Source organism: Dromiciops gliroides, chromosome 3 (genome assembly GCF_019393635.1).
Source record: "Dromiciops gliroides isolate mDroGli1 chromosome 3, mDroGli1.pri, whole genome shotgun sequence".
Lineage (NCBI taxonomy): Eukaryota > Metazoa > Chordata > Mammalia > Microbiotheria > Microbiotheriidae > Dromiciops > Dromiciops gliroides.
The window spans coordinates 388,590,691-388,616,138 of record NC_057863.1 but is presented as its reverse complement, the minus strand read 5'-3'; the positions used below and the strand labels follow the sequence as shown (position 1 = coordinate 388,616,138).

Below are 25,448 nucleotides of genomic sequence, written 5' to 3'. Positions count from 1 at the left end.
AAAAGAGTTTAAAGCACAGAATCATAAAATAGAGTTCAGAGGGATATAAGAGATCATCTCTAATTTCATATTTTACTATTTAAGATTGTTACATTAAAATTACTGGCCATTTTATGTCTCATGAAAATATACACAAAAGGAAGAATTAAATCTATCTGACAAATTTTCTATACAATCCTTTCAGAATGAATTTTCATTCAAAAAGAAATATTTGCTGAAAGGATCAAATAAGGTATTTCTCTTGCTTGCAATATCATTTTCACAAAAAATACTGACTGGTTATGACTAATATACTATTCAACTGTTTTTGGGTTTTTGCAGGGCAATGAGGGTTAAGTGACTTGTCCAGGATCAGTGTCAAGTGTCTGAGGCTAGATTTGAACTCAGGTACTCCTGAATCCAGGACTGGTACTTTATCCACTGTGCCACCTAGCTGCCCCTATACTATTCAACTGACTGAAACAACATCACTGGAAGAAATGAACTTTCTCTTGTCTGCTTAACTGGGTATTAAAATTGAAGCTCATGTCAAAACCAATGCTAAACTGAATAAAAATGCATACAAGTAAAATGTTCAAGGCAGCTGCAAGTTCTCTAAACACTTTAATGCTATCCTCTGGCAAAAAAATTTGTAAAAGCAATGTTTAGATTAAATAAAGATGTACAACTTAAGAATATTAATAATTCATCCTCACTCACCCTTGCGTAGTGCAATTCAACTCCATATAGTTCTAAGGTTCGAGCTGTGTTGAGATAATTGAATTCTGCTTCTGCAGGAGATAAGCCTCTGTAAGAACAACAATAGATTAAAAATCGGCTGAGTCTCAAATATAGATATGCTTTGTATATATGATATTTTCCAAGAAATAAAAAAATTCCATGATGCTTAAAATGTATTTAAGCTTCCTGTAACCATCATTTAATGACAATTTTAATCTGGAATAGTGCAAAACTACACTTATCCTAAGATGATAACCTTAACTACTGGAACACATAAGAACCGGGAAGGTTTTTGTTTTTTAAAGGCCTTCTGGATGCTACAATAGCTAGATATAGAGCTAGAAAAGACCTCAGAAGCCATTTAGCCCAATATCCTCATTTTACAAATAAAGAAACTGGAGTCTTAGGAAGATTAAATGACTTGCCCAAGGTCACATAGGCAGTGAACATCAGAAATAGAATCTGAACGCAAATCTGCCAACTCCAGAGCCAGTGTTATTTCCTTAAGACACAGTTTGTGTTTTCAGCCATTTAGCAGGGAAATTAAGACATGCACGTAAATAACAACAATGGAAAATAGAAAATAAGTACCCAGAAGGCGTACAAAGAAATTGTTAAGTTAAAATGAGGGTGCGAGAAATAAAACAGAATACCTTAAAACTATGCCACTGTGATTGACTTCCTTTCAGAGATTATATATAATTTTAACAACCCTAATTATCTGATGTTTCAATCTACAGCATATTAAAAGCTATACGTTAGAAAGGAAAATGCATAGAAGCAGATACCAGTATTAAATGACAACTGACAGGTACCTTCCAAAGAAGGAGATAAGAAAAATTATTGTATTATATCTCTATTATAACTCAAGGGTCATAAAGATGATCTTGAATTATTAAGAAAAACAATATTTTAGAAAGATTTCAGTCCAAATGATTAAGAAATTTTTAATCAGCACATAAGCTTCAGTTACTTGGAAAATTCACTTAGATTTATCAACAATGTCTGAAATACATTAACTGGACAATTACTTCAAAAATATTTTTCTAAAAATAAAGTAATAAATATTTTTGTGTCTACCCAACTACATAAATCTTGATGAGACTTTACATTTTATGAAATTTTAAAAATCAGGTATATTTAAAAATCTAAAAGTTCTTTGTATTTGCCAAGCTATCCTAAGTAGGACTATGTCTCAGAATACAAATTTCTCAACATAAGCGTTAAGAAGCCAAGTGTCCAGAAAGAATCAATCCATTATATCGTTTTCATCTCATGGATGCACACAAGATGGTTTTCTTAGGTTTCCCTTGATTCCTACATTGCTCATTTGCTATTATATGCTACAAAAGTGAATCAACAATACACAGTTTGACTTTAAATTATACCTTAATGAAAAAAAAATACATTATGCAATACTAGTTGTTTCACAAATATTTTACTTGAAAATCTATGATTGCATACAGTGAAAATAATACCTTTTTAAAAAAAAATGTTATGTATAAATTGAGTATAACTTAAATATTCTTTTTTTCTTCTTTATTCTCTTCTTGGTTTTGTAACAAAAAAACCCAAGAACTAACACGTAACTGCTGAAGAGGAAAGATATGAAATGTCCCATATATTGTATGATACTTTGTTAAGGTTATATGTAAAAATCTGAAGTAAATGATGCATTTATTTAAAAACAAGCAACTTTAAACTGGGTAAAATAATATTTTGGGGTAAATAAAGTTGGTGTGCAGAGTGTTTCCCTCATGCTAATTAGCTGATATCAATCAATTAGCCTTATTTGTTTAGCTTTTAGAAATGACTATTTAATGTATTGGCATAATTGGCATAAAATGTCTCTCAAAAAAATAAAGCTGGTATTTTGGAAATGATATTGCATTTAAAAAAATGTGGGGGGTAATAGGCCTAATAACTATATTGCTAAATTAAAGAGAAAGAAAGCTTGGAGTAATTTTAGATAAAGTTTCAAATTGCTTTCCAAGAAGCTTGGAGCAATCCACAGGTCTAGCAACAGTGCAATGGTAGGCCTGTTCTCCCACAGCCTCTCTCATAATTGTCTTTCAATTTTTTTTGGCCATCTGTGCCAATCTTATAAGTATAGAAGGTAACCTCAGTTGTTTTAATTTATAATTTTCTTTATTATTAGTGATTTGGAGCATTTTTCAGTGTGGTTCTTGATATCTCACATTTCTTCCTTTTGGAAGCTTGCTTATTCATATCTTTTTTTAATGGGGAATGGCTTTTTTGGTATACAGTTGAATCAATTATCTATCTTAGTTATCAATCTTTGTCAGAAATCTGTTAAAAATACTTCTTTAAAAAGTTAACTGTTGGGGGCAGCTAGGTGGCGCAGTGGATAGAGCACTGGCCCTGGAGGACCTGAGTTCAAATCCAGCCTCAGACACTTAATACTTACTAGTTGTGTGACCCTGGGCAAGTTACTTAACCCCAATTGCCCCCCCCCCAAAGTTAACTGTTTCCCTTATTTTATTGGCATTTATTTTGTGCATTTAGTTTCAATTTTATGCAAATTGAGTCTTATCCCTATTAGTATTCCTTTTAAAAGATAGCATTTTACATATGTACAAACTCCATAGATTTAAAATTAAATATCTATGTAGCACCATAAATAACTACATTTAATTAAAAAGATTCAAATTACTATGACTTCACTAAATAGGTACAAATTCAAAACTTACATATGTTGCTGATGCAATTTAGCAATTTCTTTTTCAAAGTCTTGAGGCTGACCAGGGATGAAAGAATAATCAGAGAGGTAGCCTGGCAAGTTTTCTGAATGGTCATAGTCTCCCAATTCAGCTGAAAAAAGAAAAATGCTCATAATTTAGAGATGAATCTCTTGGTCAACACAACTACATTAACATACTTTCTAGAAGAAAAACATTTTCACTTTAGCAAATAACAGGAATCTGTATGTGTCATTCTTCAACTTCTGTCTAAAGCCATTTAAATTACATTTTACCTTAATCTTAAGGTATACTTCACTAGTTTTCATACTTTCAAATCTGTTAGTTTTCTATAGGGCAATGATTTTCTATGGCACTAAGAATATAAATTGAATCAATGAAAAACATCTATTAAGTACTTACTATGAATAAAGTATTGGCAACCTAATACAGATGAGACCAGGAAAACCCCCACAATAACTACGTATTATTTTCTAGTTTGGGAGACTGAGAAGTGTTAGGTAAATGTATAACTATAATACTTACACTGAATAGCAAAGGAGGCCAAAAGGGCAGCAGTATTGTAAGGGCAGGGCAATCTGATAGAGAGAGAAGATATTTATTACAATCTTTTAAAAAGCCTTAGAGTATTTTATTTATATTTCAAAATGCTAACTTGAAATTCCTTGTGACTTAGTATTTAATTTTTACTGTTAAGGCTAAAATTCTAGCTAGTCTGTGTAAAATATCTAATGAGTGGTTGCCAATAAATTATAAGCTTTAGCAAGAGTTAGACTTTTAAGCATTTATTAAGGAGAATAAGAATTTGGTAAAGAGAGAAAGAAAAAACTACATTCATCTATCTATTAAAGGGAAAGAGCATTCCTAGCCCTAGCTCTCCACCAGAGTCCACACAAAAGAGAGCGAGTCAGAGGACCAGGCTCCCCCTTCCTCCTCCCACAAGCAAATGTCACTTCCTGATGCCAAAGAAAAGACACACGGTCTTGCCCTCAGAGACCTTCACCTCATGGCAGAGCTTTTCTACAGTAAGTCTCCAGCAGGTGGCGTCATTCCAATCATTACATTACCCTCAAAACAAGAACACTTTGTTAAGGCTCTTTGCTAAAATCCATATGTGCTTTCCTCATTTCTTTTTGAATGCAAAATACTGAAGACCATAACCAAATTATTATGTACGTAAGGCTGCCAATTGGCTAGCTTTAGATCAGTCTGGTTTGAATTTTATCAAATAAGCTGGAGGCACTCAATAAAGTATCATGTTATAGTTGGGTTGTATTTTGGTAATGCTTTTTCTGTGGCAGTCAGAGTGCAACATGTGCATTATTTGTTCTAACATTTTTATACTGGTATAGTGGACCAGACAGTTGGATCTGAAGTTAGTAAAGTCCAGGTTTGATTTTGGCTTCAGACACTTAATAGCTATATGACCTTGGGCAAGATGCTTAACATCGCTTATCCCCAGTGTCCTTGCCTGTGAAATAGGGATAAGAATAGTACCTACCTGACAATTTTGTTATGAAGGTCAAACAAGATCAAATAATCAATTAATAATGTCTATCAAGCACCTATTATGTTCTTGGCAAAGTGTTAGGTGCTAGAGATTAAGATCTAAAATTTCTACTCTCAAGGAGTAGAATTCTAACATTCTAACAGGGGAAACAGCATCCATCCATCCATCCATCCATCCTTTCGCACATATATACACATATAGAGAATAAATACAAATTAGGAGGGCATTAGAAGTTGGGGGCGAAATTAGAAAAAGTACTGTACAGATTATTCTTCAAAGAAGAGATGGCTTCTAGGAAATAGTAGTAAACAAGGAATGTATTCCAAGGATAGGAGATGGTCAGCACAGAGACAAGGATATAAGAGACGGATTGCTTGGGAGATAGAGTCATTATGATTTGACCACAGAGTATGAGGAGAATAATATACAAGGAAATTAGAAAGATAAGGTGGAGCCAGGTTGTGGAGGGCCTTAACAGCCAAACAGAATTGTTTATATTCTATCTCAGAGAACAAGTAGAGTTGATTGAGTAGAGGGCTAACATGGTCAGATGCGTATGTAGTATTTGAGGAAAATCACTTTGGTAGATTTATGGAAGACAGAGTGGTGATAAACTTGAGACAGGAAAATTGATTAGAAGGTTGCAGAAATAAACAGGATATGGTTGATAAGCGTGTAACCTAGGGTGGTGGTTCTGTAAATAAAGAGAAGGGGTCAAGGAAGAACTTAAAATTTGGTAACTGAATGGATGTGTGGCATGAGAGAGTGAGGGATTGAGGACAGTAACCAGGTTATAAAGTTGGTACACTGCAAGAGTGTGGTGGTGCCTTCAAAAAATAGGGAAGTTTGATAGAGGGGATGGGTTTTGGAGAAAAAAAGAACGAGTTTGGTTTAGGACATGTTGAGTTTGAGGAAATTCTGGAACATCTAGTTGAACATGTCTAATAGAAAGTTGATGACACTGGACTAGAATTCAACAGAGAGAGAATAAGGCTGTATAGAAAGATGTGTTATCTGTAGATAGATAATTATTAAAAACCATAGGAGCTGGTGACATCAATGAAAAAGAATATGAAAAGTAAAGAGAAGAAAGTACTAGAGAGAATCTGGACAGAGATATGATGCATATAATCACTTTGCAAACTTTAAAATGCTATATAAACATCAGCTATTATTAAATAAAGGAATTAAATAAAATTCAAGATTTTTCTTTCTGAAAGTTTTAAGCACAAAACTATAAATGTGAGAATATTTATGTAACCAATCAGAAAATAAGAAATAATTTTACCACAGGATTTAAACAGCAAAAATAGCTTACCTTCCAGTAAGAATGTCTTGTTTAATTTGCAAAAAATACTGGTATCTTTAAAAAGAAAAAGAAAAAATGACAAACTAAGATAAAATTAATGAAAAAAGGAAAGTACATTTATTCTAACAACCAAATTAAAATAAAAATCAAACATATGGATTTTTCACCTTATACATTGAAATCTGCATACATAAATTAACAAAACATTAAAACTATATTGGGAAACCCTAGGAATTTTTTGGGGGGTGGGGTGGGGCAGGGCAATGAGGGTTAAGTGACTTGCCCAGGGTCACACAGCTAGTAAGTGTCAAGTGTCTGAGGCCGCATTTGAACTCAGGTCCTCCTGAATCTAGGGTCAGTGCTTTATCCATCACACCACCTAGTTGCCCCCACCATAGGAAATTTATTCTGACAGACCACGAAGTTTTGGGAAAGTAAAACTTTGTACACTGAAGAATACTCCTACCAAATTCCTGTGGTAAAAATTATTTGTGGTAAAGATTAATATCTAAAGTTTTAGCTGAATCATTTGAGAGGGGCCACACCTGGACCACCCCGAGACTGTGCATGCTTTTGAAAGACCTCCCCTTTTGGGGAGGAAAAAAACACCAGCTCCAGTGGGAGGGAAGCAATTTCCGGTGGGCGGAGCATTAAAAAAAAAGGTAGTGCTTCAGCCTAGAGAAGAGTCTCTGGAGGCGCTCTGGTGAGGTGTGTAATTTAAGATTCTAAATGTGGATTCTAATGTGTTCCCCCAGTTTGGGGGAAACTGACTAAAAATCACTGATAAAACGAGTTTAGGTTTTTAAGGGTTTATTGGAAAATAGAAAGAAAAAGATTGAGAACAGAATTCTAACAGTCTGGCATTCCTATCTTTCCTCAAATCTCCTGTGAAGTCCTCTGCCGCCACCACCATCAAGTCCAGAAGCCAAAAAGGGCTCGCGCTCTCTGCGCAGGCTCCCTTTCCTCCTTCCTGTCTCCTCCCAGACCATAGGAGGCTCCTCCAGTTGATTGGCTGGTAGACTTGATAGACAGCACCCATGAGCAAGCGTCATTTCCTGACGCCAAGGAAAAGCCACAATGCCTCTGAGGCATTTTCCTCATGGTGGAGCTCTCCACAGCAAGTCTCCAGTAGGTGGCGTCATTCCAATCATTACAGAGGGGAGTTTGGAAGCACCTGTTTGGTGTTCGGTCTTGGGTACGCTGGTTCTCGGCCTGGCGAGCAGTTTGGGATTTGGTGAGTTTTATGAAGGAAAATCCTAAATTCCTTTGAACTAGCTTAATCTCTGGGATCTCATAGACTAAGTTTAGAGCTCAGACTATTCATCTGTATTTCTACTTCCTCATTTCCCTAATTGGTTTCACCTTTGTGGTCTAATTAATTCCCAAGCAATAAAACCTGTTCCTTTATGAACTAAAGCTCAGAGGCTCCTTTTCTTATTGGCTGTGTGTGTGTGTGTGTGTGTGTGTGTACACGTACATATACATACATACATATATACACACACACATAAAAGGGAAAGTATAAAAGGGGGAGATTAATGATCCATATATCCAATTTTGACTCTCATATTCCATTATACAACTGAGTGTAACCAATAGGGAAAATCGTGGGGATAACTGACATGGGGGTTAATGGCTTCTTGGTACAGGATTCAGGGAATACCATACAAAGCAAGAGAGAAGTAGATCGTCATTATCATGAGAAAGTTAGAGAATTGGCACCATTCCTTCTCCACAAAAAAGAGGGCCGTAAGAGCTAAGCACAGAAGCTTATATTTTATCTTATGCGCAACAGAAAGCCACTGAGATTGGCTAAGTAGGAGAGTCCCGTGGTCAGATGGGTAAAAATCTCTTCGGTAGCAGTGTGTAGGGTTACTTAGAGTGGGAAGTGACAAGGTAGGGGCACTCATTAGGAGTCTGTTGTGACAACTTAGTAGAGATGTGATAAGAAACTGAAAGAAGGGGAAAGGAGCTATGTGAATGGAAAAGAGAGGTTGGATATGGGAGAGTTGACAATTCTATTCTGCTAGAGAAGAGCTGGTCCTCTGTGACATCATTCTAATTTCCAAAACAGGTAATTGTGATATCAGAGTGTTTAAGATCTTCCATGATAATAATAAATATATAAATAATCTAAGATTATTCTATTATTACGATTATCCATTATAAATTGTAATTTTATAATTATTTTTGTATTATATCTATATATTCTTGTTTATTATAAATTATTAAAATAATTAAAGATCTTCAGTAATAGTAATAAATAAATACTATGTAATAAAAATGGTAATAAATAGAACATCTTTGTAGGAAAACTGTCTGATATTTTAAATTTTAATTCCTCAACTAAGGTTTAATTGTACAAAAATTATCCATTTCCTCATTCCATTTTGCTTTTTATCAGGCCAAACTTTTCTCCAGAACTAAACACAGATGTTCTTAGTGAGAGTCAATTGAGAACTAAACACAGATATTCTTAGTGAGAGTCAATTGAGGAGCGTTCATCTACACCCCTGAAAAACCCTAGTAAAATGTTCTATCTGTATGTGAGTTTGAGACAATGTGTCACTGTGGCTGGGGTCCTTACAGTTAGGAGAAAATGTAACCCAAGTCTGTGAATGTATTGTTGTTAAGTCTTTTTTTTTTTTTAAAGTAGTGTCAGACTCTCCATGATCCCCATTAGGAATTTTCTTGGCAAAGATACTAGAGTGGTTTGCCATTTCCTTTTCCAGGTCATTTTACAAAAGAGGAACTAAAGCAAACAGGGTATATTATTGACCATGCTGAGAAAAACTAGTAAGTACATTTCATTTTTCTGGGTCTAGACCTGTGATTTCATCAGTATGAAAACTTTTAATGTGAAAACTCCCTCTGCCTTGTGTACATCCTTGTGAAGGTGAGTCTTCCTGATTCCAAGCCCAGTGCTCTATATCCATTATGCCACCTTCATGGATATGTTAAGGCAATACTCTAAGACTAATTTAACAAACTAACTGAGGATGTACATAAGGTAGAGGGAGTTTTCACATTAAAAGTTCTCATACTGATGAAATCACAGGTCTACACCCAGAAAAGTGAAATGTACTTATTAGTTTTTCTCAGCATGGTCAATACTATACAGTGAATCAAGAAAAAGGGAATTCTGAAAAAGACCTTTTAAAACTCAAAGTAATAATGAAAAGGCAAATATAAAACTATTTCAGGTTTAAGACTACCACAAATTGCTAAACCACATCACAATCCCATGTAGCAGTTTTTGACAAGATCTAGTCAATTAGTATTTAATGAGCATCTACTGTGTAAAAAGCCTTATTCTACTAAAGGGACAAAAAAGAAATTATATGATATCTAGAATTATCACTTCTATGAAAATCCTTATTTTAATGGTATCAATCAGAACCATCCGTTACTAGATAGGAAGCGGTCAAGTATTTTCCCTCCTGAGGCATATCTCTCCTGCTAGAAATCCTATTATCGCCACTAGGCTCAGTCATATGGGAATGTAATGATGGTGGTACAATTCTCATTCTATAGAAACTGAAAGTTAAGATACACTAAGTAATGTCTGTCAGAAGCCTAGTAGCAGCTTTTGTTACATGTGTAAGTCACTGGAGAATCAACATCCTAAGTCTGAACTAGATGAAAAATTGCCAGAAAATTTAAGTAGCAGTATCAAACGAGGTAACCAAGTACTTGGTACAAGATTTTCATGATAAACTATAGTTATTTTGAATGGAATTTTCTTTCTCTCTTCCTGTTGGAATTTTGTTAATAATATACAGAAATGCGGTTAATTTTTATGGGTTTATTTTATATCCTACTATTTTACCAGAAGGTATTATTTCTCTAAATTAATTTTTAGTTGAATCTTAAGGATCCTTTTTTGTTGTTGTTGTTGGTTTTTTTTTAGGATCCTTTAAATAAACAATAAAATCATCTGCAAGTAGTAGTGATTTTATCTCTTCCTTGTCTATATGTATTCCTTCTACTTACTATCCTTATCTTATTGCCACATCAAGGATTTTAGGAACTAACATTAAGGACAATGGACAAGACTTTGCCTTGATCTTATATACATGATCTGGTGAGTCCTCTTACCAACATATACTCAGGACTTATATGACATTAATGACAAAATACTCTTTACAAAAATAAAAGTCTTAAATAATTTTTAAAAATATTAATTCTTTATGGTTTGGCCTAGCTAATAAAACATTTAATTTTCATTTCTTTTCATTCTAAATATATCATAAAGGGAACATTATACATGAAACTGAATCCCATTTATCTAGGGGTATTTCTAAGCACACAATAAATTCTACATTTAACTTGTAAGGTCATCCTGGTTCTCTGTAATGCTTTTTGACCTTTCTATTAACCCTATTACTATCTTCTCTCTCCCATCTATTCTCCCTCCCATTTAAAAGAAAATCTTTATAACACACATGAATAGTAAAATAAAACAAATTATTGCACTGGCCATGTCCTACAATGGTATGTCTCATTTTGAATTTTGAATTCATCACTTCTATTAGGAGGTAGGCAGCATATTTCATCACCAGTCCTCTAGAACTGTTGCTGGTCAAGCAGAACCAGAAGAATTTATACAATTACAGAAACAATGGAAAGAGAAACAGTTTTTAAAAACTTAGAATTCTTAAGTATTTAAAAGCTGCTTCTCTTTCCAATGTTACTGTTATTGTATAAATTCTGGTCCTGCATACTTTGCTCCGTAATGGTTGTCTGAAACTATTTTTTGTTTAATATTTTCTTATTCAATGAGATTTCATAACATATGTATGTGTATGTATATGTATGTGCATATATATATATATATATATATATATATATATATATATATATAAATAAAAATTTTGTTCGACCATTCCTTTTTGTCTTTCTTTGATGTCTTTTTTGGCATATGCTTACTATCAATTTCACTGGGTGGTCACAACTTTGAAGGAATATTTCCAAGTGACTTTCTAGAATGATCACAATTTATAGCTGCACCTAAGTTACCTCATGTCCAATAACTTTTCCAAAATTTTTCACTTTCTTTTACATGTCATCTTTGTCAAGGATCTCCTTAAAGATGTTCAATTTGCATTTCTCTATTAAAGATTTGGTAAATTTTTTCCACAGAGCTGTTGACAGCTTGATTTTCTTTCTTTGATGACTCCCTATTCCTATCCTCTGATCATTTGCTTATCTACTGGGAAACTGAGTCAATATAATTAAAATAACAAGAGTGCTTAAATTAATTTACTGCTTTACTGCCACGGCAATCAAACTACCAAAGAGTTAGTTTGTCAAACTAGATAAAAAGGTAACAAAATTTATCTGTAGCATCAAAAGGTCAAGAATAGCAAAGGGAATAATGAAGGAAAAAATAGGAATGGAGGGTAGTATTACCATTTCTCAAGCTATGTCAATAAGCAATTTTCATAAAATTTTCCACATTTGACATTTTCAACAAAACTATTCAAAAAGTTGATGAATAGACTAAAATAGATAAACAAAACCTAGAAATGATCAAACATATTATTAGCATATTATATTTGATAAACCCAAGGACACCAACTCTTGGAGCAAGGGCTTCCTATTTGATAAAAAGCACTAAGTTTGAAAAGCAGTCAGACTAACATTGCACACTATATGCCACAAAAACTCCAGTTGGATACATGATCTAAATAAAAAGGGCCATAAACAAATTAGAAAAGAAAATATCTTCAATGACTACATATGTGAATTCTTGCCTAAAATAAGGAAATGAGGTGCTCATAAGAAGATAAAAATGGACAGTTTTGATTAAATAAAACTGAAAAGCCTGTGTATATGCAAAATAAATAACATTAAAATGAGAGGTAAAACAATTATTTGGAAAAACATTCTTAGCGAATTTCTTAGGAAAAGGTCTAACTGTAGAAGATAAACAAAGAATTGATATAAATATGTTAAGAAAAAGAGCCATTCCCCACTACACAAGCAGGCAAAGGAAAAAGTTCTAGAATGAAGGCAAACATATGATAAAATGTTCGAAATCATTAAGAGAAATTAAAATGAAAACAACCGAAGTTCCACTTCACATTACAAAAGCAGAAAGCAGTAATTGCTGGAGGAGTTGTAAGAGAAAAAGGACACAAAAACATAACTGATGTGGCTGTGAACTATTTTGTACAATATTTGAAACTATACCCCATAAGTCATTCAACTGTATATATCCTCCGACCCAAAAATACTAATACACATGCCCCATGGAGGTCAAGTACAGAAAGGATTCATGTATAAAATAATGTTTACAACAGCTCTTTCTATTGTAGCAAGAAAACGGGACTAAAGTCCATCAGCTGGGAAGGAGATCAAAGAATTGTGGTATGTGAATGTACTGCAGGGACAAACTACAGACTGCATATTATAACTGTTAGTTAAGAATGGTTTTTATATTTATAAATGCAATGAACATATAAACTATCCCTAACAACCTGATTGTACCCAAAAAAGGCCAGGGATTGGGTGTGCCAAGCCCCATTAATGGAATGTTAGTAAGACAATAAGAAACCATGAGTAGGACAGAAAACAAGGGAAGATCTGCACAAAATGATACAGAATTAAAACCATGACAATAAAAATGCGAGGGAAAATAGCTTTGAAAGATTTCAAAATTCTAGCCAAGGCAAAAAACAATAAAGACCACCAAAAATACTAATGATATAATATAGTGATGACTAATCATTTGTAGACAGGTGATAAGACTACAGATTTAGAATGAAATGTGCATCTCAGATATGGCAACATAGCCAATGTATTGATTTATCCTATCCTATCCTATCCTATCCTATCCTATCCTATCCTATCCTATCCTATCCTATCCTATCCTATCCTATCCTATCCTATCCTATCCTATCCTATCCAATACATCTTTGTTACAAGGGAAGACTTGTGTGTAGGGCTTGGTTAGAACATCAATGAAATATCTGTTGATAAAACAATTTATAGAATTTTGTTATCATTTTGTTAAATTTCATGTAGCAACTTAAACTGGATAAAACAGAAATCTTATCTGCTGTTCCTACTTCTGCCTTCTCAGAAAAGCAGAATGTATCTAATGCTCCTTCCATATGACAATTCAATCATAAGAACAGCTTTGAAGCTATTATATTCCTTGCATTTAGGTCTCTTCTTGTTGGAATTTAAGTTCCAGGTAGCAGTTCACCTCATTGCCTAGCACCATATTTTGAAGGATAAATTGATCATTAAAAGAAGCTAAGAATTTATCAGCTATTCTGCTTCTGGTAAACAAAGAGCTCCCTCTAATATCCATATAACTCAGGTGCTTTGTCTATTTTTAACAGATTATTCTCACTGATAATAAAAAAGCTGAGAAACATTTCTTAGGTATTTTAAAATTTATCTTCTAGTAGTGTAACCAACCTTTATTTTGGATATAGATGAGATTTACTTAGAAATGGCAAGAAAAGAAATATTATGAACTTTATATAGATCAAAGAAATATTCTTTTTTTCTGTTCTAACTTGTTGAAAGCAAGATCTTAAGCCGTATGATGCTAATAATTTTTATGTTAAATTGTATGTCTCCCTAAAGGCTTCTACACAAGGCTATATTTGTATCCTCTTCATACAAGATGAGGTTGGTTTGCTTATTTTTCTTACAGCATCCAGATATCCATTCTCCTATCCCTCCCATAGAATCATCCCATATAATAAACAATAATTTTTATAGTGGGAGAAAAATCAGCACAGATGATCAATACACTGAAAAAGCCCAAAATTGTGAAATGTTTAACACATATGGAGTTCCCACCTCCAAGAAAGGTTAGGACTGTTTTCTCATAAGTTTTCATTCAAGTACTGCTTGATCTTTCAAATTTTTTCACATTTACTTTTGATTTTTTTGGTGTGTAGTTGTTCTTTCTATTTATTTACATTGTTGTAGTTACTATGTATATTGTTTTCTTGGCTCTGCTTACTTCACTTTGCATTAGTTCATATAGATCTTCCCTTTATTTTATGTATCCACCACAGGGAAAATTTCTTATAGTTCACTAATATTCTATTACGTTCATGTAACATAATTTGATAAGTCATTCCCCAACTGATGAGCATTTAATTTTTTTTTTTTTTTGCAGGGCAATGGGGGTTAAGTGACTTGCCCAGGGTCACATAGCTGGTAAGTGTCAAGTGTCTGAGGCCGGATTTGAACTCAGGTACCCCTGAATCCAGGGCCGGAGCTTTATCCACTGCGCCACCTAGCCACCCCCGGCATTTACTTTTTTAATACTTTATTGTTTAGTTATTTCAGTTATGTCTAACTTTTCATGACTGAATTTGGGGTTTTATTGGAAAAGAAATTAGACTGGTTTATCATTTCCCGCTCCAGTTTATTTGACAGATGAGAAAACTGAGGTAAACAGGGTTAAATAACTTACCCAGGGTCACTCTGCCAGTAAGTGCCCAAGGCCAGATTTTAATTCAGGAATGAGTTTTACTAATTCCCACTGCACCATAGGTGGCTCACTTGTTTATTCTTAGCTATCACAAAAAATTATCCTATAAATATTTTGGAGTATATGAATACTTTCTTTTTGGGGGTGGTTTCCTATAAGTCTCTGGTTCATAAGGGATGGAAATTTTAGTCACTTTATTTGCAAAACTCCAAAACACTTTCGAAAATGGTTGGAACATTTCACAGCTACACCAATAATGTATTAGTGTGTCTATCATTTCATAACCACTCCAACACTGACTTGCCATTTTTTGTCATCTTTCTCAATTTGCAGAGAGTGAAATGAAAACTCAAGGCTTTCTAAATTTTTATTCCTCTTCTATTAGTGATTTGGAACACTCATTCATTGAGTTGTGAATATCAGCAATTCTTCTGAGGACTTTATATTATTATTCATCTATTAGAGGATGGTTATTAATCTCATATACATACATGTATACATATACACATATAGCTATATCAAACCCTTACCAGAGAAGCTTATCAAACTCTAATCAGAGAAATCTGATAAAATAATTTTTCCCCCTATTGACCACCTTCCTTCTTATTCTAGAAGGATTTTGTCTTTGCAGAAGCTTTTCAGTTTCAAGTAATTGAAGTGATCTATTTTGTATTTGGCAATTGCCTCTCTCTCGTGTATGGTTAAGAATATATTACTTGGGGCAGCTAGGTGGCACAGTGGATAAAGAACTGGACCTGGATTCAGAAGGACCTGAGTTCAAATCCAGTCTCAGACACTTGACACTTGCTAGCTGTGTGACCCTGGGCAAGTCACTTAACCCTCATTGCCCACCCCATCCACAAAAAAGAATATATTACTTGCCCACAGCTGTATGGCATTTTTCTTCTCAATTTTCTATAATATAATCTTTGATATTGTCACAAGTGAAATTCAACAAAGGTAGATTGAGGCAATTCTCTCTGATCAAGGTAACAGTTTACTAAAAGGGCATGAACCGATTATTAAAGGGGTCAATGACTTGCCTAAAATTATTCCAAAGACTCCAAGATGAAAACAATTCATTTTTGTAAAGTTAGAACAAAGTACAGGATAGGATAGGTGATTAAGAACACCCCCCCCCCCCGAAAAAAAAAATAAAGAACACCCCCCTGCTCCCCACCATCTGTGGCTGAGAAATACTCATTGTTGAATCCTCCTGCAAGGTTACAAGATACAGGGCCAGATTTCTTTGGGTAGTAAACCAGACATCCTTGAAGGATAGCTAGGTGGCAAAAAGATACTAGACCAGTTTCCTTGTTTTTACCCGCATCCCCTGAGGACAACAGATTTCCTCAAGGCAGAACAGAACTTAACAAGAGAACTGACTTTCTAAATTTATCTCACAGGCAAGCTGAATTTCTGCATTAAGTTCACAAAGAACAAAACTATTTAGGGAGTTATAGGATAAAATCAATGAACTGTAAATAGAATCAACAAAAAATGATACAGAATCAAATAAAAATAATACAGAATAAATTTAATCTCAATATTAAGGTCACACATCCATTTCGAATATATTATGGAGTGTGATACACGGTGTTGACATAAATCTGATTTCTGCCAGACTATATTTTCCAGTTTTCCCAACTTTTTTAACAAATAGTTTTTTTCCCACTTAAGTAATTATGTTTTCCCTTTTATCAAACACTAGGCAATTGAGTTCTACAGTTTCTGAATCTCCCATGTCTAGTCTATTGCATTGATCACTCTCTAATCTTTAAATAATACTGGATGGATTTGATGACTGCTGCTTTGTAATATTATTTGAGGACTGGAAGTGCTATTCCTCCTTTGTCCCTACTTCTTTTCATCATTTCCCTTGATATTGTAGATCTTTTTTTCGCTTCCAAATGAATTTATTTATTATCGAGTTCTGGCAATTTGCTTGGCATATGTAAAGAATTAATTGTTATTTGAGATTTTTATGACCCCATTATTATCATTATTATTATTTTTTTAGTGAGGCAATTGGGGTTAAGTGACTTGCCCAGGGTCACACAGCTAGTGAGTGTTAAGTGTCTGAGGTAGGATTTGAACTCAGGTACTCCTGAATCCAGGGCCAGTGCTCTATCGACTGGGCCATCTAGCTGCCCCTGACCCCATCTTTTGGCTAGAATTTTTGTTTTTCCCCAGCAACAAACATTTATTTTATTTTCCAGTTACATGTAAGGGTAGTTTTCAACATTCATTTTCATAAGATTTAGAGTTCCAAATTTTTCTCCCTCCCACCCTCCCTTTCCTCCCCCCTCCACAAGGTCACAATCAGGTTATATATGTACAATCCACAAGCGTTCTTTTTATCAATTCTTTCTATAGGGGTGCATAGTAAGCTTCCTCATTAGTTCCTTGGGATTGTCTTGGATCATTGCACTGCTGAGAGTAGTTAAGTCATTCACAATTACTCACTGAACAATACTGCTGTCACTACATACAATGTCCTCCCAGCTCTGCTCACTTCACTATACAATGATGTTCATTAGTCTTTCCAGGTTTTGGGGGGATCATCCTGTTTGCCATTTCCTGTAGCACAAGACCATTCCACTACAATCATACAGCACAGCTTTTTCCATCATTCCTCAATTGATGGACATTCCCTTGATTCTCAATTCTTAGCCTCCACCAAGACTTGCTATAAACAATTTTCCCCCTTTTCTCTTTTTCTTGAATACTATTGTTAACTGTTTCCCTTCCATCCTATTCCCTTCTCCATGATATTTATTCTATTATCCATCTTCTTTCATCCTATCACTCTTCAAAAGGGATTTGCTTCTCTGGGAAACAATTTTTGTGGCCAGTACTTCTGATAAAGGCCTCATCTCTAAAATATATAGGGAACTAAATCAAATTTATAAGAATCCAAGTCATTCCCCAATTGAGAAATGGTCAAAGGATATGAACAGGCATTTTCTGATGAAGAAACCAAAGCTATCTATTCCCATACGAAAAAATGCTCTAAATCACTATTGATTAGAGAGATGCAAATTAAAACAACTCTGAGGTACCACCTGACACCTATCAGATTGGCTAAAATGACAAAAAAGGAAAATAATAAATGTTGGAGAAGCTGTGGGAAAATTGCAACACTAATGCATTGTTGGTGGAGCTGTGAACTGATCCAACCATTCTGGAGAGCAATTTGAAATTATGCCCAAAGGGCAATAAAGCTTTCCACACCCTTTGACCCAGCAATACCACTTTTGGGTCTTTTTCCCAAAGAGATCATGGAAGGTGGAAAGGGACCCACATGTACAAAAATATTTATAGCTGCTCTGTATGTGGTGGCAAGGATTGGAAGTTATGGGGATGCCCATCAATTGGGGAATGGCTGGACAAGTTGTGGAATACAATGGAATACTATTGTGCTGTAAGAAACGATGAGCAGGAGTTCAGAGAAACCTGGAGGGTCTTGCGTGGGCTGATGATGAGTGAGATGAGCAGAACCAGAAGAACATTGTACACAGTATCATCAACATTGAGTGCTGATCTACTGTGATGGACTATATTCTTCTCGCCAATGCAATGGTGCAGAAGAGTTCCAGGGAACTCATGATAGAAGAAGATCTCCAAATCCAAGAAAAAAAAAAAGAACTGTGGAGTATAGATGCTGAATGAACCATACTATTTCTTTTGTTTTTGGTGCTGTTGTTTTTTCTATTTTGAGGTTTTTCATAATTGCTCTAATTTTTCTCTTATAACATGACTAATGCAGAAATAGGATTAATGTTAGTGTGTGTGTGTGTGTATAAACCTATATCAGATTACCTGCTGTCTAGGGGAGGGGGGAGGGAGAAAAATCAGAAATTGTAAAGCTTGTATAAACAAAAGTTGAGAACTATCTTTACATGTAACGGAAAAAATAAATTAATTAAAAAAATAAATGAATGAATAAAAAAAAAGGAAGAAGCACTTGCCAGATCACATATCCAAAAAAAAGGGGGGGGAGGGAGATTTGCTTTTGTCTGTCCCCTCCCCCACTCTGCCCTTCCTTCTTTTGCCCCTCTCTTTTATTCCCTTCCCCTCCTACTTTCCTGCAGGGTTAGAGAGACTACTCCACCCAATTGAGTCGTGTACATTATTCCCTCCTTGAGCCAATTCTAATGAGATTGAGGTCTTTGAGCCAATTCTGTGAGTGTTATGATAATTTACTGCCCAGATTAAACAGATTACTCCACCCAGTCGGGTGTGCCTGTTAGTCCCTCCTTGAGGCAGCTCTGCTGAGTTTTAGGTCTTTGAGCCTTTTCTGATGAGTGTAAAATTCATTTACTGCCCTGCTCCTCTCCCATCTCTTCCCCCACTCCATAAGCCTTTTCCTATTTCTTTCATGTAGGATTTCACCTCTGCCCTTCCCCCTCCCCCAAGTGCATTCCCTTCACTCCTCAATTTAATACTAAAGATGTCATCACCTAGCTAAGTGACACAGTGGACAAAGCATCACCCCTGGACCCAGGGGGATCCCAGCCAAAACCCAGCCTCAGACACAAGACAGTTGCCCACTGTACAGCCCCAGGTATGTCCCCCCAGCTCCAATTTTTTATGGTTCTCTAGGGTCTTGTATTTGAAAGTCAAATTTGCCATTTAGTTCAGGTCTTTTCATCATAAATATCTGAAAGTCTTCTTTTTCATTAAAGTCCCATTTTTTCCGCTGAAAGATTATGCTTAGTTTTGCTGGGTAGGTGATTCTTGGTTGTAATCCCATTTCCTTTGCCCTTTGGAATATCATATTCCATGCCCTCCTGTCCTTTAATGTAGAAGCTGCTAGATCTTGTGCTATCCTGACTGGGGCTCCACATTCTTTTTGGCAGCTTGCAATATTTTCTCCTTGACATGAGAGTTCTGGAATTTGACTATAATATTCCTAGGAGTTTTCCTTTTGGGATCTCTTTCTGGAGGTAATCAGTGGACTCTTCCAATTTCTATTTTAGCTTCTTCTTCTAGAATTTCAGGGCAATTTTCCCTGATAATTTCTTAGAAGATGGTGTCTAAGGTCTTTCTTTGATCATGGTTTTCAGGTAAACCAATAATTTTCAAATTATCTCTCCTGGACCTATTTTCCAGGTCAGCAGTTTTTCCTAGAAGATATTTCACATTGCCCTCTCTATTTTTTTATTCATTTGGATTTGCTTTATTGTGTCTTGGTTTCTCATAAAGTCACTGGCTTCCATTTGTTCAATCCTCATTCTTAGGCAATTATTTTCATCAGAGAGCTTTTGTACCTCCTTTTCCATTTGGCCAATCTGACTTTTCAAGCTGTTGACTTTTTTCTCATGTCTTTCCTGCATCACCCTCATTTCTCTTTCCATTTTTTCCTCTACCTCTCTAACTTTATCTTCAAAGTCCTTTTTGAGCACCTCTATGGCCTGAGACCAATTCATATTTTTCTTGGAAGCTTTAGATATAGGGGCCCTGATGTTGACATCTTCCTCTGAGGGTGCCCCTTGGTCTTCCTTGTTACTGAAGAAACTTTCTATGGTCCTCACTTTTCTCTGTCGGCTCATCTTGCCTTTCCTTTACTAGACTTTTAGCTCCTTAAAGTAGGGCACTGTTTCCAGGCTGCAGTATCCCAAGCTTAAGAAGTCCCAGGTGGTATGATTTAAGGAGAATCAGGTTCTTCCCCTGCCCCGCCTGTTCCCTGGTCCTTAGATGACCCCAGACCAACTTGCCAATCAACCAGCTTTGTGTGTTGTGGTTGTTAGCTCTGACAAGCCTGTGCCCCTCCCCCACCTGGGCCACTGCTACTCTAGCCTGCCTCCTGGTTCTCAGCAGGGGTATAAAATCCAAGTTCTGCCTTAGCACCAGCATAGACCCCTGTCGTTTCTCCCCTGCCCAGGGCTCAGCCCATGCACCAGACTGTGAGCTTAGTTCCAGACAACACTGGCGCTTCAGCTGATTCAGAGGCTCTGGGGGTCTCCTTCTCTGGTGAAGCCTTCCTGGGACTGGATCTGTGTCAGGGTGACTGTGGGGTTGGGCTCAACTCCTGTATTAGCACAGCAGCTCCCTCCTTCTGACCTTCCAAGCTGTTCTTGGTTAGAAGATGATTTCAGTACATTCTTCTGTGAGTTTTGCTGCTCTGGGCATTTTTCTATGGAGTTATTTGGATGTTTTTTGGAGCAATCGTGTCATGAGTTCGGGAGCTCACTCCTTTCCTCCGCCATCAGGTAGGTATGGTTTTAATCTCCTGGAAATTTTTTTAAAAAACCTCAGCACGCACACTGGCCACTGGGGCTCTGCAAACGGCACGGTGCTCCACCCACTGGTTGTAGCCATCACCATGGTGCTGGCACCTCATGTCATCACCACTTGCAGATGCCTACATGGGCCTGGCAAAATTATAAAGATTGGAAGCCTAGTGAGTGCAGTCATGTGACTGTCAGAGCAGTCAGCCAATTGGCTGGGGGCTGTCTGGGGGTCTGCTGGGAAGAAGGGGGGAGGAGATTCACCATTCTAGCTGGAAGCTGGAAGGCGACAGGATGCTGCTGTGTATTCTCAGCTGATTCCTGGGTGGTGATGTTATTCAGGTTGTACAATTTCCCTTTCCCCATTTTATTTCCTTTCCCTTGATCCTACTGATCCTGTTTGTTTTTTTTTTTTTTAAGTTCATTCTTGTTAAATAAATCCTGCTCTGTTTTGAGGGAGGCTGCCAGTCTCCTTCCTTGCCCCAATATTGCAGCAAGCCGCTTAGCTAACATTCCCCAATTAAAAATTGGTCCCCACACATAGCATTAAAAGTATAAGTTAATTTTGGTAATATTGTCATTTTTATTATATTAGCACAGCCTAGCCATGAGTGCTCAACATTCCTCCAGATATTCGTAATTCTTTATTTCTTTAGGAGCCTTGCGTCCTTTTGTAGGTTGAATCCCAGTTATTTTATGCATTTTAGTTATTTGAAATGGGATTTCCACTTCCATAGGTGCCTCTTGTGCTATGTTATTATTACACAGAAATGCCAGTGATTGTAGAGGATTTATTTTATTCTCTGCAACTAAGCTAAAGCTATTGTCAATTAGAATCTTTGCTTATTCCCTAGGATTTTCCTAGAAAACCATTATGTCATCAACAAACAGGGAGAGTTTTATCTTTTTACATATCTTTATGTCTATAATTTCTTTCTCTTGCTTTTTTTGATGTTGCTAACATTTCCAAATCTTTATCAAATTGTAGTGGGGAAAACGAGCATCCTTTTTTTACTCCCATATTTATTGGGAAATATTCTAGTATATCCTCATTGCATACCATGCTTGCTTTTGGTTTTATATGCTTTTTATGATAAAAAAGTTTCTCTATGCTTATACTTTGTAAGACTTTTGGCATAAAAATGTTGCACCATCAAAGGCTTTTTCTGAGTCTACTGAGAAGACTGTGTGATTTTGGATGTTTTGGGTTTTAATATGATTAAGTTGATTGTTATATTAATGTAGAACCATTCCTGCATCCCTGATTTAAATATCACTTGGTCAAAAGAAATGATTTGTTAGATAAAGTTGGTTTGACAGCAGTGCTTTAAAATTTGAGTCAAAGTTCATTAATTACATTGCACTATAGTTTTCTTTCTGTGTGTTTAATCTTTCTATAGTTTAAATATCAGGACTATATCATAAAAGGATTCTGGTAGGGTACTTTCCCAATTTTTGAGAATAATTTGTGAAGTATAGGCACTAAAGGTTCTTTAGAATTTTAATAGAATTCTCTGAATTTGTTAGTACCAGGATTTTTGTCTGTTGCTAGGTCCTTTACTGGTAGATTTATTTCCTTTTCTGAGATTGAGTTCTCTCTCTCTCTCTGGCCTTCTGACAGTTTGAGTATTTATATTTTTGAAGATATTCCTTTATTTCTTTGGTGTTCTAAGTTTTGCTAGCATATAGGTATGCATAATACGTTCTGACTATTCTTATTTCATCTTTTCAAAGAACCATCTGTTTTATCGATCACTTTGATGATTTTTTAATATCAAATTTCCTCTCTAATTTTTAATATTTCCTCTTTTGTGTTTATTTTAGAGGTTTTTTCATTTGTTCGTTTTCTGATTTAAAAAAATGATTATTTAGTTCCTTGTCTCCCTGTCCCCTGAAGTCCCAGATATTTTTGGATTTATTATTATTATTATTTTCTTTTATGTAATTATAGTTCCTAAGATTTGTTTGCTGAGCCACTCATTATTTAGACTTTAGGTCTGTATCTTTAGTTTGTGGTCCCTTCATCAATTATTTTTATTGTGTTATGATCTTTAAAGGATGTATTAACTATTTCTGCCTTTTCACATTTGTTTGCAATATCATTGTGCCCTAGTAAATAGACAATTTTTATAAAAGTTCCACATAGTGCTGACATTATGTTTTTTGATGTCCCATTTAAAAAAGACACCATAAGACTTTAAACTCTAGTTTCTGTAGCAATTTGTCCAATTCCACATTTCTACCTTTTATCTTTCTGTGAGACATATACAAAACTGAAAGAGGGATATTGAAGTCTCCTGTCACTACTGTGTCTTCTTGTAGCTCAGACATTTCTTCTATAAATCTGGGAGCTTAGTCATTTGGAGCACATAGGCATATTAGTTTTTTTTTTTGTTTTGTTTTTTGTTTTTTTTGTTTTTGCAGGGCAATGGGGGTTAAGTGACTTGCCCAAGGTCACACAGCTAGTAAGTGTCAAGTGTCTGAGGCTGGATTTGAACTCAGGAACTCCTCAATCCAGGGCCGGTGCTTTATCCACTGCACCACCTAGCCGCCCCCCGGCATATTAGTTTTGATCTTTTTTTTGGTCTATGATTTCTTTCAGCATAATATAGTTTCCTTGTTCATTTCTTTTTCATTTTAATGTTTGTTTTTTCTTGGTGAGACAGCATATTTGCAACTCCTGCTTTTTAAAAAATCACTTAATGCATAGTAAATATCTTCATTCCCATCAAGAATGCTTCCTATAAGCAACAGATTCATTTTATTATTCAATGTGCTGCCCTCTTTCATTATTAGCTAAATGGTTAAATTGGTTAATCCATTTACATGTAAAGTTATAGGTTTAAAAAAGAACACTTTAGAGATTAATTTGTCCAAGTCCTTCATTTTAGATATTAAAAAAAAAACAACACAGAAGGGTAGTGAATTTGGTAGTAAATGACAGAGATAGGATTCAAACCCTGGTCATCTAAATTAAAAGCTATTTTTCTTTGCAGGTTGCCATGTTGCTATCCATTATGGTAAAGAAAAAAAGGTAGCCAGTGATTCACATGCAAAATAATTGGAAAGATCTCAGCTGTCTCTAAGTCAATGTGCAGACTTTCAAGAAACACACTTTCAATTCTAATGTAAGGAGGTATATAATACCACAGATATCACTAAAATTTGGAGGAGTGGGACACATGAGTGGAAGAACATTAGAAAATTATAGCAGAGGGCAGCTAGGTGGTGCAGTGGAAAAAACACCGGCCCTGGATTCAGGAGGGCCTGAGTTCAAATCTGACCTCAGACACTTGATACTTACTAGCTGTGTGACCTTGGGCAAGTCACTTAACCCTCATTGCCCTGCAAACAAACAGAAAATTATAGCAGAATGATAGCAGTGACAGGCCTACTTCATTCTTCTTCATTAGAACATAATCTTCAGTATGACTGGCAATATATTATTAAAAATACCCCACTGATAACATTTTGCTTTACCACAATAGATAATTCTCAACACAAATACTCCTCTAATGCTGTTAATGGAGAACTGGAATATGTCTTTTAACTTTTATAGTATTTTACTGACATTGATCAGAGTACAGTTTAAGACAGACATTTTAAGCTGGAACACATCCAAATAAGAGTGGTGAAATCATAAGAGAAACAGTTGAAGGAATTAGACATGGTTAGCCCGGAAAACAGAAAATTTAGAAAAAACATGGCAGGTGCCTTCAAATATTTAAAGAGCTGTCATACAGAATAAAGAGTAAAATATTCTTTGTGGCTCCAGAGTACAGAACTAGATACAGTGGATTAAGTTAGAAGGTAAGAATTTTCTACAGACAGAGCTAGTCTTGGAATCAAGAACAATACTGGATTCAGAGCCAGTCTTATACTCAAGAAGACTTGGTTTCAAGTCTTGATTCCTATATATTGGCATGTAAATGCCAAGTCATTTATCCCTTTAGGGCCCCACTCCCCAGGCAAGTCTAAGAATCTGCTAGAAGAGTTGCCAATCTGTGCTACTAAAAGAAGATTCCTGACTTTTAACTCCCCATACCAAAAAATTGCAATCATTTTTAACAAATAAAGTTGATAGTATACAGAAAAATTTCTTCATTCTCTATCATGGTATATTGATCAAATGGAGACTAAATGACCTCAAGGTACCTTAAAAAGCTGGAATTTTAAACTACATAACTTCCCAAGATGTCTTCTAACTCTTAAGCTTCTATAGTTCCATGACGTCAACAATTTAGAGCAAAAAATTAAATGAGAGTTACTGAATCTAACTATATGTCCCCCAAAAAAGCATTTCTCTGACAATTAAGTTATTCAAGAAGAAATCTGAATTATCAGAACTAATGTGAGGAAAATAAAAAATTAAATTATCTTCGTTTTAACAAACACTGGGTTGGATTTTTCCCTGTGGTATGTATTAAATTCTTAACAAGGCTATCATATACATTTATCTTCAGCTACAAAAGTGCCCCAATAAAACAAATTT

The 25,448-nt window shown here is 35.4% G+C and overlaps 1 protein-coding gene across 1 annotated transcript in view; it reads right to left on the bottom strand.

Annotated features, from left to right (window-relative positions):
* PTPN4 (protein tyrosine phosphatase non-receptor type 4) overlaps window positions 1-25,448 on the bottom strand; it is a 225,434-nt gene that overhangs the window by 94,732 nt on the left and 105,254 nt on the right. Inside the window, 4 exon segments of the mRNA XM_043998589.1 lie at window positions 700-787; window positions 3,432-3,552; window positions 3,966-4,018; window positions 6,269-6,313. Coding sequence (XP_043854524.1) covers window positions 700-787; window positions 3,432-3,552; window positions 3,966-4,018; window positions 6,269-6,313 — 307 coding nt within the window.